This window comes from Leptinotarsa decemlineata, unplaced genomic scaffold, assembly GCF_025532065.1.
Source record: "Leptinotarsa decemlineata unplaced genomic scaffold, Ldec_3_MD MMD2_tig00001064_RagTag_RagTag, whole genome shotgun sequence".
NCBI classification, from domain to species: Eukaryota; Metazoa; Arthropoda; class Insecta; order Coleoptera; family Chrysomelidae; genus Leptinotarsa; species Leptinotarsa decemlineata.
Window position 1 is genome coordinate 6,714,756 of NW_027412558.1, and position 16,980 is coordinate 6,731,735.

At 33.7% G+C, this 16,980-nt stretch overlaps 2 protein-coding genes across 2 annotated transcripts; one reads left to right on the top strand and one right to left on the bottom strand.

The window, feature by feature from the left end:
* Positions 1-2,237: 2,237 nt before the first annotated feature.
* On the top strand, positions 2,238-12,734 carry LOC111502635 (pancreatic triacylglycerol lipase). The gene is made up of 9 exons (XM_023156757.2): positions 2,238-2,430; positions 4,472-4,578; positions 4,912-5,079; positions 6,338-6,586; positions 6,851-7,121; positions 7,177-7,289; positions 10,587-10,749; positions 12,152-12,482; positions 12,534-12,734. The coding sequence occupies exons 1-9, from the start codon at positions 2,313-2,315 to the stop codon at positions 12,607-12,609; spliced, it is 1,596 nt and encodes a 531-aa protein (XP_023012525.2). The 5' UTR covers positions 2,238-2,312; the 3' UTR covers positions 12,610-12,734.
* An 848-nt stretch (positions 12,735-13,582) lies between these two features.
* On the bottom strand, positions 13,583-14,970 carry LOC111502634 (V-type proton ATPase subunit S1). The gene is made up of 2 exons (XM_023156756.2): positions 14,616-14,970; positions 13,583-14,563 (listed from the first exon to the last, which is right to left on the bottom strand). The coding sequence occupies exons 1-2, from the start codon at positions 14,884-14,886 to the stop codon at positions 13,794-13,796; spliced, it is 1,041 nt and encodes a 346-aa protein (XP_023012524.2). The 5' UTR covers positions 14,887-14,970; the 3' UTR covers positions 13,583-13,793.
* Positions 14,971-16,980: the final 2,010 nt, after the last annotated feature.

Here is a 16,980-nt window from a genome sequence, read left to right on the forward strand (position 1 = left end):
AAAAAATATTGCTTCTAGAACATACATGGAAGGTAATGTAAGTATGACCCATTTCATAAAGTTTGGTTTAGCATTGGTTCTGGAATCAACTTTTTCTAAATCTCTCATTATCTTTTTTTTGGATAATGAATACTTTACTTGCATGTGAGGAAGCATGCCATATCAGTATTCCATAGTTTATGTGGCAATGAGCCATGCCAAAATATGCAATTCTCAGCACATCGTTCGAAACTAAACTCCTTAGTCCCCTCAATGCGTAGCGACACCTTGAGAGCTTTTTACATAAGGATGTCGTATGTCCATTCCAATTTAATTTGTTGTCAAGGTGGAATCCTAGTGAACGCACCTCTTTGTCACCGCCAGACATTTGGAATCTATTTAGGATAGTTATTTTCTGAGTTTTGTTTGCGTTCAAGCATAGAACATCAGCGCTAAAGTATGTTTCCATTTTGTCAGTGTTTCACATGACAACTGATCTAGCCTCCCCACTTGTTGGTTACTTATGATAAAAGTTGCATCATCGGCATATAAAAAAAATCTGCATTATCAATATATGTAGGAAGATCATTTATATAGATAATAAATAAAAGGGGACCAAGGACGGATCCCTGAGGTTCTCCATGCTTGACAATTTTGGTATTCAGTTCTGCCTTTGTACGTAATTAATAGTAAACAGGTAAGATAATTGAAAAAAAATTATAAACTTTTTTGGTTGTAGGCATAACAAAATATTGTGAGTCTTTTGCTAGTGATTGACATTTTTCTTTTAGTTTTCAATGTATACTGATGTTAATTTGAAATTTATTTTCATTTTTATGTTTGAATACAAATCACTTTTCTGTTACACATACACATACAAACAACAACAAATTTCTCAGAAATATATACCATAATATTATTGTGAGCAGTTTATTCAATTCACCACCAAGGTCAAAAATGTGGCGCACTTTCAATTTTGGCCTTGTATAATGGACGTATGATGGGAGAAAGAAAATGTGATTTAAAAAAATCTAGAAACAGCCGGTAAAGTACTAGATGAAATGAACTGTTTTCTAATAAGAGAAATTGAAAATAACTTGATAGAAGCACTTCAATATTTATGGAATGAAAACGTCTGTTTATTTAATTTTTTTCATTTTGTAATGAAAACAACTTACAAAAAGAAAGCGTTGTTCGTTTTTTTTATTTTTTCTTCTTTAAAAAAAACTTTCGAATATATTTTGAAGAAACGGATGATTACGAAAAAATACAAGTTCTTACTGTTCTTCTAGTTGGATGTCAATCTAAATATTGTGAGCGAAAAATTAACACTTAAAGGGCCCATTATCGCCGAATACTGTTAAAAATGCAAGAAAGGAGAAAAATTTGAAACTGCTTGAAAATTATTAGAAAAGGTATAAAATGTCATATAACAGGTCGATTCAAGCTGGGGGGATGAATTGGACTGAATTTTAGTGGAAAATGGTTTCAATAATGTAGTATTACATTCAGCATTTTTTAGGAATATCAAATGAAAGTTTTTGTAGGTATAAAAAATTTCAAACACTTTTTCGAACTCTCTGAAAAATGTTTCCACTGTGATGTTATTTTTCTTTCACACCACCAGGAAGAAGATGATTTAACCAAAAAAAATACAACTGATGCTAATTTGAAAAAACTTTTTTCAGAAGTATTTTAGGTTGAGAAAAGAATTTTTTGAGATCAACATCAAAATATGATGTTATTGCTGAATAGGTACCTACTTCGATTCAAAAAAATTACAGGATACTTGGAATGCAAAAAGGTAAGTTTCCATTGTGAAAAACATTTTTTTTTTGTAGAAGAAAAATGTCAAAAACGAATGAATCGGTTTTTCCAATCTTTCCAAAGTTGTAGATGTTTATATTTCCTACAACTATTTTCAATAGGAGATCTAGTTTCAGGGTGAATCATGAAAAACCGTTTTCCATCGTGAACCTTAACTATTTCATCCCCCGTACCTTAATGGAATCGACTTTAATTCATTTTTCCCGTAATGGGCACTACTTTTATTCTTCAAAAATTATATCCATTGGCCTTTTGAGATGAAGATAATATAAACAGTCTGCAACATACTTCAAAGTCTCATTCTCATTGTTTACATACTTCACGTAATGAAAAACTCCATTTTTCTTTTTGAAAATGAATTGCTACTGAATCGAGAGTATATCCAACTGACCCCTGTACTTTGAACAACGATAAGGAATCGAGAATTCCGTCATTTTTGTGTTGGTTAAAGCTTATTGGAATCTAGGAATGTCCAGAAGATAAGCAGTGGTAGTTCTTTTTGCAATATGGTCGGTCTTGACAATAATTCCAGTGTTTTTTTCCAAACAATAGTGTTCATGGTGAACCAAAGTATTATACAGCAGGAGAGTTCTTATAATTATTATTATATGCAAATTGGGAAAGGTAAATATCGCTAATTATGATGATTGAGAATACGAGAGCATGTTTTTTGCTATTTTATTGTACTTTGATTTAATCCAACATGAACAAAGTAGTTGAAGGTATTTTTTTGGCTAAATATTTTTCAGATTTAAACTATTAACAAAAATAGGAATCGTAAAACGTCTTCAGTATTGACAAAATTCTATTTTGGTGACGTCAATAAAATTCCTTTCCAAAGATAAAGGCTGCTGTATCGTCAAACCAATTCGATTAGCATACTTTAGAAAATTGATGATAATTAAAATCTGACACTTTTATTATTTTTTCAGATATACTGCATACAATGATATTACCGTTTTTTCACTATCTTTTACCGTTTGTAACAATAGACACTGTAAACATAAGTTTTGAATTTGTCGAGCATAAACCTGACGATATTGACGAATTTCTTGGAAAAATGTTAATAACAAATTATTATATAATCAATTCTATCTCATTTTGTGAATACAGGGGGCTTGTCACCACAATGTTTAAATCAGGAAGTTATTATCAAAAAAGAACCATTCTGAGGCCTTCCAATTTTCTAAATTATTCACAAAATTAAAAAATACATGAAGATGTTCAGCGACTGATATGATTCACTCTATAACTTTCTGCAACTGAGCCAAACCATCAAAGCATAATCCTATTGTGAGGAAATCAACGAAATGTACTGGAAATTGTGTCAGCTTCATCCGGAACTGGTCAACAGAACGCACGTTTCACTCTCTGAAAATTAGACTAATTCAGCGTCAAAGTTCTGCTTCACCCACTATACTCCCCAGACCTCAAATCAATTGACTACTGACGTCAACCGAGATGTTGGCGAGAAGTCTAGGGCATAGCCTTCCTGAGAAAATATATGCAAATAGTTCTGCGATGTGGTGGAGCTCTATCATGTTGAATATTTAAAGAATATTCGACGACAAATCTTCTAACAACTGAACTAAAGTCGAATAGAACTGGCCGATACTTGATGAAAATCCATATTAAAACTAATTAATACAGTTTGTTGTATGATTTTCACTATAAAGGGTTTTACAAAAACCGCGACACGTGTTTTACTATACAATAGCTCCCTCAAGCGTAAACTGTTCACGCTTGAGAAAGCTATTGTATAGCGAAACACGTGTTGCGGTTTTTGTAAAACACTTTATAGTGAAAATCGTGCAATCATGAATTATTTCTTCACTATTTTTATTTGTCAGGGAAAATCCCAAATAATCATTTATGTTCTATAATAATTGGCTTTTGAACAGTTCTTCCATAGTTATAGAAAACCCCTGGAATGCATGGGCGTTCACCTGTATTTGTAAATTTTCAAAAGATGTGTGCAGTTGATATGTATCTTTGAGTTTTAAGATATTGGTTTGTACCTTTTCCAGACTACACAAATATTGATGATGTTTTTTCGAAGACAAACATCGGGAAACACATGTATTTTGATACGTAGCTGAATTTGTTATTACGTGGCTACAAAAATCGATGAAAAAAACTAGGGGTCCGCATTTAAAAAATAATGTTGAGGATGAAATCTTAGTGAACCAAACCTCACATTGCAAATTAGTTTATATAACAGAAAAAAAATCAAAAACAACCACTGATATTCTCTATCTGAAAAGGGATTGTTCTAGTTCCGCAAAATAGGTAGTCAGGAGGTTCGACGTGGGTGCTTTGTTCACTCACCCGAATTGACTACCGTGTTGGTCGGTGGTTCAAGCCCCAGTCTGAACGATCGATTTTCACTTGCTATCGTCCAACCCGTGTTAGGAATCACACGTTAAAAGGTAAGACCTCGTTAATCCTTAGCTCTCACAAGTTTCGACTTCTGAGGGTTGTCGTTCGTAGGGGTGCGACAGCTGGTTAACGGAAAACGAGATTTTAAAACAGATTTTTTTTTTGTCCAATGTAACCGACCTTGTAGATTTTTATCGTTTCCGATATAGCAATAGCTGAAAAAACGGCATGTATAACCAAATCTCTTAACTACGACATTTTGGTAATGAACTTTTTATTTTTCAAGAATCAAATGCATCGAAATGTTATGGAACATATGGTTGTTACCAATTATCACCTCCTTGGACCTCAGAAAATCGACCGGTTTCTCTGTTTCCCGAAGAATTACATGAGGTAAATATCAACACAGATAAATCTAATTTATGTGAGTTCTACTTGACCTACCTTATAAATTATTACACTTACTTTATTTGCAACTATCACTTTCAACCTCATCGCGTATCTGATTTGCCAGATTTTCGACAGGGCCTGCAATATATACCATATTCGAAGGATCATTCGACAAACAAAACGTTCATGAAGGATAATAATTCGCAAGGAATTGTGATATAAATGTTTCCGAACACAAGTGTTATAATTTCTTTCACATTTCAAAAGCATTTATTCTATTTTAAATAGTTTAATAAAAGGAGTGTGTTTTGTCTATCGTGAAGTTGTATGTTGTAGATAGAACCAAAGTATTTCCTGTATACCAGACAAAACCCTGTCAAACCACGTCTCTTGGATATTGGTGAATTTGAATACTTGGACTATAACGAAGTATCAGACTTTGATGCTGAGAATCCTATTTATTTAATCACACACGGCTATATGGAAGGTGGATCCATAGACTGGGTAGGTAGTTCACCAATGATTATGTCATCTATTTTCATTACTACTAAAAATTATGATTCGTGTCAGCTTCAAATGTTAACATTTTCAAAAAAATTCAGATTATCCCACATTTTCGAAACCTAAATTATATTGAGAGATAATGGGGAATGTTCCTCCTGACGAAAATCAAGTAGTTTTCATAAAAGAGCTCTAAAACAACGCATTTTAAACTTATCATTTCAACATTTTTCTTTACAAAATAATTCAAATACTTAAAAAAGAGGAATGAAATAATGCATTCAACATCAAAAGGGATTTGTTTATATTTCACCATTTGGCAACATCGGTTATAGCTAATAAAGGACAATTAATCTGTTACCTGAATGAGACAAACAAAGATGACATATTTCAAAGGCGTGCTATTCTGTTTACTTATGTTCCGAGACATTCTGTGACAAATGACATTTTGTGCACCTAACCTATCTTCCTCTACATAAATAAATAACAAAACAACTGTTGTTTATGTCGCTTGTGGGGGTGGTATTGAACTATAATTTATATTTTGCCTCAATTGTTGACCAGTTGATTATAAATTGATTATATATTGAATGCTACTATCTTCTTATAATGTTCAGGGCCTGCTGCATGCATCCCTTCAGTACATTATTGTATTTACCCTGGACTAAAATGACTAAGTCGTCTGCATAGTCCAGTGCTTTATACCCATTATGGTCCAAGAGACATAGTAGCTTGTCCATTACAAGGTTCCATAACAGACGGGATAGAACCCCCCCTGAGGACAGCCCCTTGCTACCCGTGCCACGACTGTTTCCCCCATAATGGTTGTATATACCAATCTTCCCCTAAGCATGCATCCTATCCACCTACAGCTTGTCTTGTCGATCCCTATTCTCCTCGACGCCTGGATGATTGATTCTAACGACGTATTATCAAATGCGTCCTCAATGTCCAAGAAAGCAGCTAAAAGTACTTCCTTGTTTTTGTAAGTACCTATATTCTACTTTTTCTGTTACCCGACATAGAGCCGTTTCTGTTGACATACCTCACCTGTATGCATATTGGTCTCGATGTAATTGTCTGATAGCCAGTGATACGTCCCTATATTTCGCAGTTACTTTTCGTAGTTTGCATTTCATTACGACACTTCAGCAAATTCTCATCGATTTAGCTTCATTCATTTTTCACTGGGGGAAGGTTAAACAACCTAAACAAAAATCAATAAACATAAATTATACTGATTTTGGTGCATATTTTTCAGATATACAGTATTACCCAAACTCTGTTAGCACAAGAAGATTGCAACGTCATAATAATCGACTGGCAAAGGGGCTCTCGACCCCCTTATACCCAAGCAGTAGCCAACATAAGGCTAGTAGGAGCCATAACAGCATATCTGTTGAACGATATAGCTCGACTTACTGGAGACCTAAAGCTAGACCACGTGCATGCGATTGGACACTCTCTTGGGGCACACATGTGTGGATACATAGGATATACATTACAAAAGGTATGGAATAAAATAACAATGTTCTGTTTCCAAGCAATTTAGAATGCCTCCAAAATTCAAAAACTTGGTTGGCCTAGTCTGCAGTTTCTTTCGTGCTCCTTTAGCCTGATTCCCATGAATCTTTTGGTGGTTCCGATGTATACCTTCCCACAAGTGCACGGTATGCGATATACCCCTGCTGCTGGTGGTGGGTCTGGTTGAACTTTCACCTTCAATGCATTTGATTTGTTTCAAATTTCAATCTAAACCATTGCCATCTTCCAGGAATTCAATCTAACCCTTGGTCGCATCACGGGACTGGACCCAGCAGAGCCTCACTTCTCGAAAGCAAAACCTCCCGTGAGGCTGGACAGATCAGCAGCGAAATACGTGGATATTATTCATACTGATGCGAGTCAGTTCATCCGAGGAGGCTTAGGAATGCTCGAAAGCATAGGACACGTCGATTACTATCCCAATGGAGGCACGGATCAACCTGGCTGCACTGACGGTGTTGTACAATACATCAAAGAGGCTAACGGCAGTTTCTTCTATGGTAGGAATTTATTGGATGGAAAATGATGCAGAGAGAATTCTTTTTTCGATTTTAGGTGTCAAGAAATATTTGAGCTGTAATCATATGAGAAGCCATCAACTTTTCCTGGAAAGTCTGACTGTGAATCCGAAGTGTCAATTCATGACAGTAGAATGTTCCTCCTTTCAGGTATTGCCTTCATTTATTTTTGCACGATTTTAAAAATATGTTGCTCTGATACGTTAAAATACATGTAATTTAATCGAGATAATCGCCATTAGAATCAATGTACGCTTGCCAACGTACACAAATCGATTAACTCCGTCAGTATAAGAACCGTGTACTCGGCTGGGGATTGGATGAAGTCGACGAAGGCCGTTTTTGCCTGGTCCTGATTGGCGAAGGTTATAACGGCGAGAAAGTTATCGATGTGCTTGAAAATGTGCTGGGAGTCAGTTGGCAAGAGGTCTGGGGAGTATTATGAAACGTGCGGACGGGAGTTGTCGTAGAGCAAGATCGGGACTCTTCTATTGACCAGTGCCGGCTACTGCCGACACACTTTTCGGTACATTTCGTCGATTTTCTTACAATTAAAGTAGGAATTTTCATGAACTAAATGTGAACCTTTTTGAATCAGTTAAAATAAAAAAATACCCCCATTACGTAAATTTCTGAACAAAAGTATCGTGACCCTGTTAAAAAAGGAGATCTAAATGATGAGGCTGGGTGATCACAGAACAATATAATTAGTCCCTAAGTTGTTAAAAATTTATGAAAAAATACTGAAATCTAAAATGAATAATCATCTCTAGCAAAATACTCTATTCACAAATTAACAATTTGGTTTTTGAAATACGGCCAGATCTTCAACTCTCGCAATAAGTAACTTAATGGCTCCTGTTAATTTGATTTTGAAAATAAAAAAAATTGGATATCTGTTGTGTAACAGGTCAAAACTGAATATGTATGCATTTGATGAAAAACTAATACAAGCTCATAACTTATACATACCTGTGTGACAGAAAGCAAGTTACGTACTTCAATAAACAACGTTCTCATTCATCAACGATGGAGTATGGGGTTCCTCAGGTCTCGGTACCGGGTCCGTTACTGTTCTTGATCTACATCAATTGCTTACCTGCGGGATTACAGAGGTAGTCCTTTTCGCTGATGATACAACATTGATTGAAATCAATTTTTCCATATTTATATTAGGGAAGAAAATCAGAGAGGCACAGTTGAAGGTTGATGACTTGTTCAAATGTTAAGAGCTCGGTTCAAAAACTCTCAAAGTGACTATTTAGTTTTTTTATCTTAATAATAATAATAATAATAATATTTATTAACTTCTCTCGTTAAAAAGTATAAAATTTCTTTCACAAAATAGTACACAGTAACAAGGAAGACGTCCATAGTGTGTAAAACACAATAAACATAATACAATACAAATTTAAAAACATTTACCGTCTAACATACAAATGGGGTGTAAAACATAATAAATATATTACAATACAAATTTATAACATTTATAGTCAACATACATATGAGAGGGTAAATTGTTTACTAATAGCTGCCCGTCTAGAGTGAAGAATTATTGATTTGCAAAATATCATTGATGGTGTAGCAGTTTTTTTTGGATGAGATAGGCTTTCAATCGTGCTTTAAAAATCGAAATATTAGGAGATTCTCTCACTGTGCCGTCTAACTTATTGAAAAATTTTGGGCCAAGGTATAGATAACTTTTCTGAAAAAGTGCAGTCCGATGTGCAGCAGTTACCAAAAAATTTTTTGATCGAGTTGAGTAGCCATGATTTTCTCGATTCGCTTCAAATGAAGATATATTTTTGAACACATAAATACATGATTCATATATATACAACCCAGCAAGAGTGAGAATTCTTAGAAATTGACATGGAGGTGAAGTCAAATGTGAAACTTTTTGAAGAAATGCTTGACTCATCCTGACTACTTAGCAAAAAAACTATGAAGCGCAACCTATCTTTGCGCAAAAGTGTTAGTGTTGAAGTTTTATTGATATACTTGATATACTCTTCTATGAATTCTTCAGCTCTTGTTGATAAGTCTATGGAAATACAAGAAAAAGCGGAGCACTGGTTCAGTGTCAACAAACCCATGATGAATAAGGAAAAATCACAAAACATAGTTGTTTCTATGGCTCTGCCATTACCTGAATTCCAGTGTGTCAACTTATTGGGTTTTACTCTGGACAATAGGCTAAATTGGTCAAGCCACATTTCAAGTTTCAAAAGTAAGCTATCGAGTGCCTTATTTTTACTTAGACAGCTGAAACCAATAACAAATTTCACTACGCTGAAAAAAGTATTTTGCTCGCTCATACAGTCTCACATTTCGTACGGTATTCTACTTTGGGGAAATTCTAGTGATGCCCAATGCATTTTTATATTACAGAAAAAAGCTCTGAGAATTCTTGCTGGAATCGGTTTTAGGGATTTTTGCCGTGAATCATTCATCACTCATGAAATTATGTCGGTGCCTTCCTTGTATGTTGACTCAAGCCTGTTAGACATTCACAAAAGAGCCCCCTTGTTTCCCAAGCAATCCAGTTTACACGATCATGATACACGTAACAGCAAATTTATTGTATAATGCACTTCCTGCCAATATTAAAAATATGAATATGTTTTGTTTCAAAAAAGTTATAAAAAAATATTTTAAAAAAAACTGTTTTTATTCCTCTTCAGAATATTTAGAACATATGCGTAAACACACTTTTGATGCAAGGAAGACGCTCGCCGAACCTCCACACTTAATTTGAATATGTTAATATACCCTGTGAACTTGTTACAAATTTTTACTGTTTATTTTATTTTATAGACTTGTATGTATTTTATACATAACATGATCAAATAAATATATCTATCTATATCTGTCTATCTATCGATCTATTGAAGACCTATTATGCACTATTCCGGTCGTTGGTTCTATATGCATTTCTTGGCTGGGATCACTTGTAACATACTGGGAAACAGAGATACAAAGTTTTAGAGTTTATTTGAACTGTTTCAAAATGTATCAATTGAACGATTATGATATTACAGCAGTGAAGTTGTCGCTAAAAGTTGTACAACTTGAAAAGTTTGAATGAGAATATTCCAAAATAGGTATCTTTTTAAATAATAACTGGCAAATGGGAACGTTATCAGCGTAAGGTTGGTCTCATTGGTTTATCTTACATGTGTTTAGGAATCAGGAATTGAATATTCCTTTCATTGTCAATGTGATCCGAAATGTGCGAATTTTATACAATTCCATTTCAGTAAAAAAATCGTAATAATATTGATATATCTGATTCGTTGATTTCACTGGAATTTTAGTTTTACAGAAGAATTTTTTTGTTCAAATTGAAAGGGGGTAAATTTTTGAGAGAGAATAGTTTTTGGAATTTCCTTACATTTTTTTGAATGATATGTATGTATGTTTTCATTATAAAAACAATTTTTTCAGGATTTCACAAACGGAAACTGTTTTGATTGCATCAAGAACAAAGAGAGGTGTCTTCCGTTTGGTTTCCATGGAAGAAAGTACTACGAAAGCCAACTGGGTGATCGGTGGAAACATACAAGCAGAGTACAGTATTTGATCACTGGAAATACAAAGCCTTTCTGCAGTGAGTAATTGTTGATTTCATGTCCATGGAAATTAGGCAACTTGAACATCGTTAGTGTCTAGTTTCATATTTGATTTTGCATTTATATGCTCAGTATCTTATTCAGCATATTTGAAAACCTGATGAATCATATTCTTCAGCCACCCCTTATACACATATATTGTTTACTTTTGTTTATTGACGAGTATTGTCAATTTTTTGCTGAAAACTATCTACTTTTTGTTCTAATTTATCAATCCTTTATTTATGAATTTTTACCTCCTCTAATTTTTTGTTCTATTCTCTCAGCTATCTTCTCTCTTATAGTTGACTGATGAATCCTTTCAAGCGAAAATTCACTCATGGAATCCGTGACTGTGACCGTTATTTCTTGTTCGTTTCTAGTATTGATTTTACCTGATATAGATTATATAGGTGCCGTTTTTCAATTGAAAATTGATTTTTTTAGTACTATACTATACACCACGTCTATGTTCTCTATTCACAGTATTCACACTATAAGGCAGACCAATTTATTTACGACTACCCTATCTGAGACATATGAACAAATTCAAATTTATTGTCAGAAATTTAGAATTAGCCCTGTTATCAATCATTTTGTCGTCGCCTTTTGTTGAAAATGGTATGCTGTATATAGATCAGTGAAATCATATTAGGTTTGTTTTGGGAACATTAAATGAAAGCAGCTTGAAGTCACACCAGTCGTCAATTTTTTTTATATCTGAGATTTTAATGTCGTGGGGATTACATAGCTCTGTTTCGTTATATTTTTGTATCACGGGCGAATAGTGTGAATTCTCCTGTATCAATATGTGATAATCGTTTATAACCCCAGCAAGAAAAGTATCGGTCCCATTATTGAACCTTGTGGTATGCCATTTTTTATTTCGCCTTCTGATGAGAATGACGAGATTTTTTTCAATTTGACTTCTGCCGGTAAGATAATTCTCAAACCATTTATAAGTGATTCCACAGATGTCACCGATATTCAGCATTATTCCGTGATCTACACTGTTAAAAGTTTTTAGCAAAGTCACAGAACACTGCTGGCTAATGACCTTCTGTTATTATTATTTCCATAAACGTTGTATATGAAAAACCAATATATGGTGGGTGTTTTTTTATTGAGAACTGAATTGGTTATTGTTTGAAATATTATTAGTAGTTGTCTAGAGTAGGAATGAGAACGAGAGTAAGAACGACCACCTTTGTACAGGTAACCACCCCAAATTTGAATTTCTACAAGAACCCAATTATAAAAATATTTAGTAAATAATTTGTGGTGAAATAATGAGGTATTTAAATAATTTTTTAAAGAAAAAGGTTTTCGTCAGGAGGAACATTCCCCATTGTATTCTACTCTTCATTTTTAATCAAACCTTCATTTATTACCATTTTCTAGAAAGCCACTACAGAATAACAGCGCAGATATCCGACTCTAACCATAGCAAAATACATGGAGGGGAAATCGGCCAATTAGTTTTCACCATGCATAGTACAAGCGATGGTAAAGGTCAGAAGTCTGCGCCTGTTGGGTTCATCAATGGATTTTATGAACCGGGGGGTTTGTACAGGGGAGTAATCGCTACAGACGGAATCCCGAATTTGAAAGCGGTTGGAATAGAATGGAAATATGACAGCAGTTTGTTCAATCCGTTAACGTGGAGACTTTTAACTGCTCCGCGGATATATTTGAAGAGGGTTCTAGTAGAGGCCCTGGAAATCGATAAAAGGTTGAATTTTTTCATGTACTCAGTTAACTTGTTTGACTTATTTTATTTCAGGATATCTGTATGCCCGAAGGGGGAAAAGCCGTTGATAAGTGGCATTCCACAGTTGATGATTTCCTCATACTGTTGAGTTTTTGCATCTAAAAACATTCAATCATTTGTGTACATACTTGAATGTAGGTTCATTTAATTTATCATTCATTATTTATTTACATCCTTCAGCAATGCAATATTAAATTGTATTTAATTAGTAAATATTTGTATTTTCATTTCAATTAAATATTTTTAAAAAATTCAAACTGATATCAGTACATAGATTATTGAATTAATATAAATTATATAATAGTATATTATGTAAGGAGCATATATTGATAACCATAATAATATTATGAATAATGATAGTGAACCAATACCTGATAGTATATTATAGAGCTTGTTGAAATAATATTTTGATTATCAGATCTACCTATTATCAAACGCCACATTGTAAAATTATTTTAAGATTAATAGATTAGGCAACATTGTAAAATTAAATGAAAACAATTACAGGTCCCTGGCAGAGGTATCTATGGTATGAATGAGAATAATCTTCAGCCTTAACCAATTTAGCCTTGTATGTATATTTAATTCAATCGTCTTCCTGAAGATGATCACCTGGTGATCGAAACATGTGCCGAAGTGTGAAAATAACGGTTTGGTGCTGGGATAAAACCCCAGTAATATTCAACCTGAGTTATGTAGAGTTATGATTCCAGCCATTTGTTTGCAATTTCTCTGAAGCCATAACAGTTCAAATTTCAGAGCAGTATTGCATGATCTACCAAATTGATAGATCGAGAAATCATATAACACAACCCCGATAGTCATCGTCGTCAACACTTATGTAAACATGAAAAATGAGTATTAAAACTTGCTATGTTTTTATTCCACCTGTAATTGTAACTAACGTTACTGCAGTTTCGTCCTATAAGGATATTTTGGAATGAATTGCACACAAACTAAGCTCGACTTTTTTGGTGGATTGAATTGGTGTGTCACAACAAACACTCATTTTGAACCTAACCCAACGACTGTTTAATTTTTTCTCCAACAAAAAAACTGGACAGAGCAAACGTAATATATTTCAGTCCAAAATTGAAAAAAATAACATGAAAACATTCAATAAAAATTAAGTTCACAAAAATTTACAAATTTGCTTGATGCTAAGCATCTATAATAAATTACATCACAGACAAGGTAGAATAATAGTGGTTCTGAAGAGGGAAGGTACAAGCTGCACAACATAGAGATATTGATATGAATTCATATCTGTTTCTATTCGGAAACAGTGATATTAAGATTTTTTGTCTTGTAGTTATCGAACCTATCCATTGTCTTGATATCCATGATAGCAGTCAGGGCGACAATCAACCCTAAACCAAAAAGTGAAGTTACTAGCAACCCTGACCAAATCGGGGCTGTTATAAATGGCACACAGTCATAAGCATCCCCAAACTTGCCATTTGGAGTATCCATTTGCACTTGTAGGTCATAGATATGTAATTCAGTACCATTGGAATCAGAGTATATCGAAACTCCATTGCAGTGATATGAGAAGTTTCTTGAAGCCATTATTTCTTCTTCGGTGGTTAAATTATAATCTCTATGAGTTTCAGTGTCGTCTGCTATTTTGACTGAAGGCATGTACCAGTAACCATTCAACTCTATGAAACTGAACCTCAGAGTTATTTTTCCTCTTTTCATTGGAATATTAACATTCAATCTATTGTCATAAATAATCATGTCATCATTTGTGTTTCCCAAATAAAGATCGGAAGCTGCTTCATTTTTTCTCAACATGAGGGGTTGTGATGAATAAAGTAAAGCATACAATTTGGTTTTGGCATTTTGAGCCCTGTATATTACAGCTCCTTTAGATTGAGTTGTTTTATCCAAATCAGTTGAATCTGTGATATTTTCAACTTCTCTTTTGAATCGACTGTCTTTATCAGGAATCAAGATCATCGATATGAAATCGCTCTGTCGATGATTACTCAAAATTTCTTGTATCTTACTCAAGTCCAATTCCTCATTACCAGAAAGATCTTAGAAAACATATTCATTATTATTATTGTATATCTTATTTTTCTTACCAACCTGTTATATTATCTGGTGTTAAATCTTCATTAGGACTGTACGCCGTGTAAAACCCTTCAGTGATATGTTTGATAGTATCAGGTAGTGCAGTAGGACTCTTGAAAATGTGAACTTCAGGATTTTCAAATTTTTCTATTAGTTCAGAAAATTCCTCTGAAGTAAAGGGAAGCAACGGAGATATTTGTACTGGTCGGTTGCTCCATATAAAAACGGCTGCATTTGAAGAAGATATAAACAAGAATATCGGAAACATGAATTGACCGACGAACATTTTCGTGAGAAAAAAAATTAAAAATCAATATTTTCCCGGTATTCCTAAGGTTAAACACACCCATACTACAGAACACAATACAAATTGGTTACAATTCTGTGCTCTCACCTGTGATCAAGTGATCATACACGTCGAAAGGATAGCCAAGTTACTCGATTCATTTTGTCATTACCACAAACCTAAAAAGTAAAGCGAAAAATCAATGCCAATGACGCGATTTGTCGGTTTTCTTGAAGAAAGATGTGAAATGTAGTGGATAGATAGAAATTGATTTGTTGACGGTTTTTCATTCACTATTGGCGTTAAATGCAGTGTAGATATTTTCAAATACATTTTTTTACAATTGATACACATAACTTTTTTGTGTATTCAAGTATTTTATTATGAAATAAAGTTACTCACATGTGTTGTAGTTTTGATTAGTCCTTAATAAGTATTTGCTTTAATTTTAAAACCTGAGAAAACGGATCTGAATATAATTACATTTTATCTTTTGAGTGAATAAAAAAATTGAAATAACTTTCCAAATACCCGAATTGAATCGAGTTGAGTGGAATTCACAAATGATAATTACAAATTTTTCACTTTTTACATTTTCGCTAGGAATTATGTTTATGAAAACCCTCCATATACCAAAAATAAGTTAGATCAGATCCATTTTTACGGGTGATAAGAGAGATTATTCAACATTTGTCACATTTTTCATCTGCCACCGTTTTTATTTGTGTAAATGAATACCATTTCTTTTCCGAAACTATGTTTGGTGAGTTATTTCCATGTGTTCTTTGATTTATTTTTTGCAATCATCTTTTGAATTGCAGATATTCCGGTGAAAGGAAATATTTAAAACTTTCCGAAAGCTCGAATAATGATCAGTAAATAGTGTAGTATTTACCTGATTTATCAGTTTTTATATCTCCTGCATGTAAAATCGCTAAAAAATGTTTGAGAAACACGGTGTTACAATCGGGCCTAATCGATTCATTTCATGAATTATTAACGATGGCTGAAGTCATTATCAACAAAAATAAATAATTCGAAAAATCATAGGTATTTGAAAAAAACTAAAAAGTTTCAAATACATTTTATGGATTTCATAGCGCAATAAAAGAGAAAATAGAAATTTCTATTTTCTATTGCGTTTTTAAAAAATGCAAGTGTTATGAGAGCATATTTCTGATATACAGTCATATTTTTTCCCAACTTTGACAAAAAATATAGTGGTCTAGAGATTGAAACCAGAGGCAGAGTCCAAAACAATGTTTTTTCGTTCCGCCATAGGTCTCAGTGGTGAAACGCGAATTCAATTCTAAACTCAACTTTCACTAAAGAACAAGCCTGTAAAGTAATACCAATGACATCTCCCTTTACAGACAATTTTGATATCAACCGCCAAATGAGATTCGTTCTTTGTTTTTTAATGTAGCTTTCATTGCAAGGCAACTAGTTGAAACCAGAGTCACTTCATAACGGGATTTGTCATCATTATCACTCTCTCATAGTTCAGCTTAGCACCACTGGTGAGATCTGTGAAGAGTCAAAATACAGCTGTCTGACGTTAAATCGCGAATGATGAGTTTTCGGGCTCTGGTTTCAACTATAATTGCCTTGCAGCGTAACATAGAGGACGAATTTCGTTAGGCTGTCACGCGATATCATAGCTTGGATAGAGAACTTCGTTCATCTTTGATATTCGTTATTAAGTCTTTTATATTTATATCATAGATGTCATCTCCTTAGATAAGATGTCATCATCATTACTTTTAGTTATAGACATTGACGTCACTGCTTTTAGTCTAGAGAAGGAATTCAAGGAAGTTTGTGATAGATTTTCAAGTTGAGACTTTTTTGAAGTGATCATAACAAATAACTTGGCATTCCAATAAAAGTGCCTTTGGCATTTTAAAATAAAAGTTGAGAATCATTTGAAGCAACGTGTTCAATTTTATGTATGTAGTGGAAAAGTTCTTTCAACCTTTTCAAATTATGATTTTCTCAGATGTTATTCTATAATATCTATGGCTTTTGCTTCGAAATTATTTTTCACTTCTATTCATTTTCATCACGATTTTGTGTTCGAATACTAGATGTCCC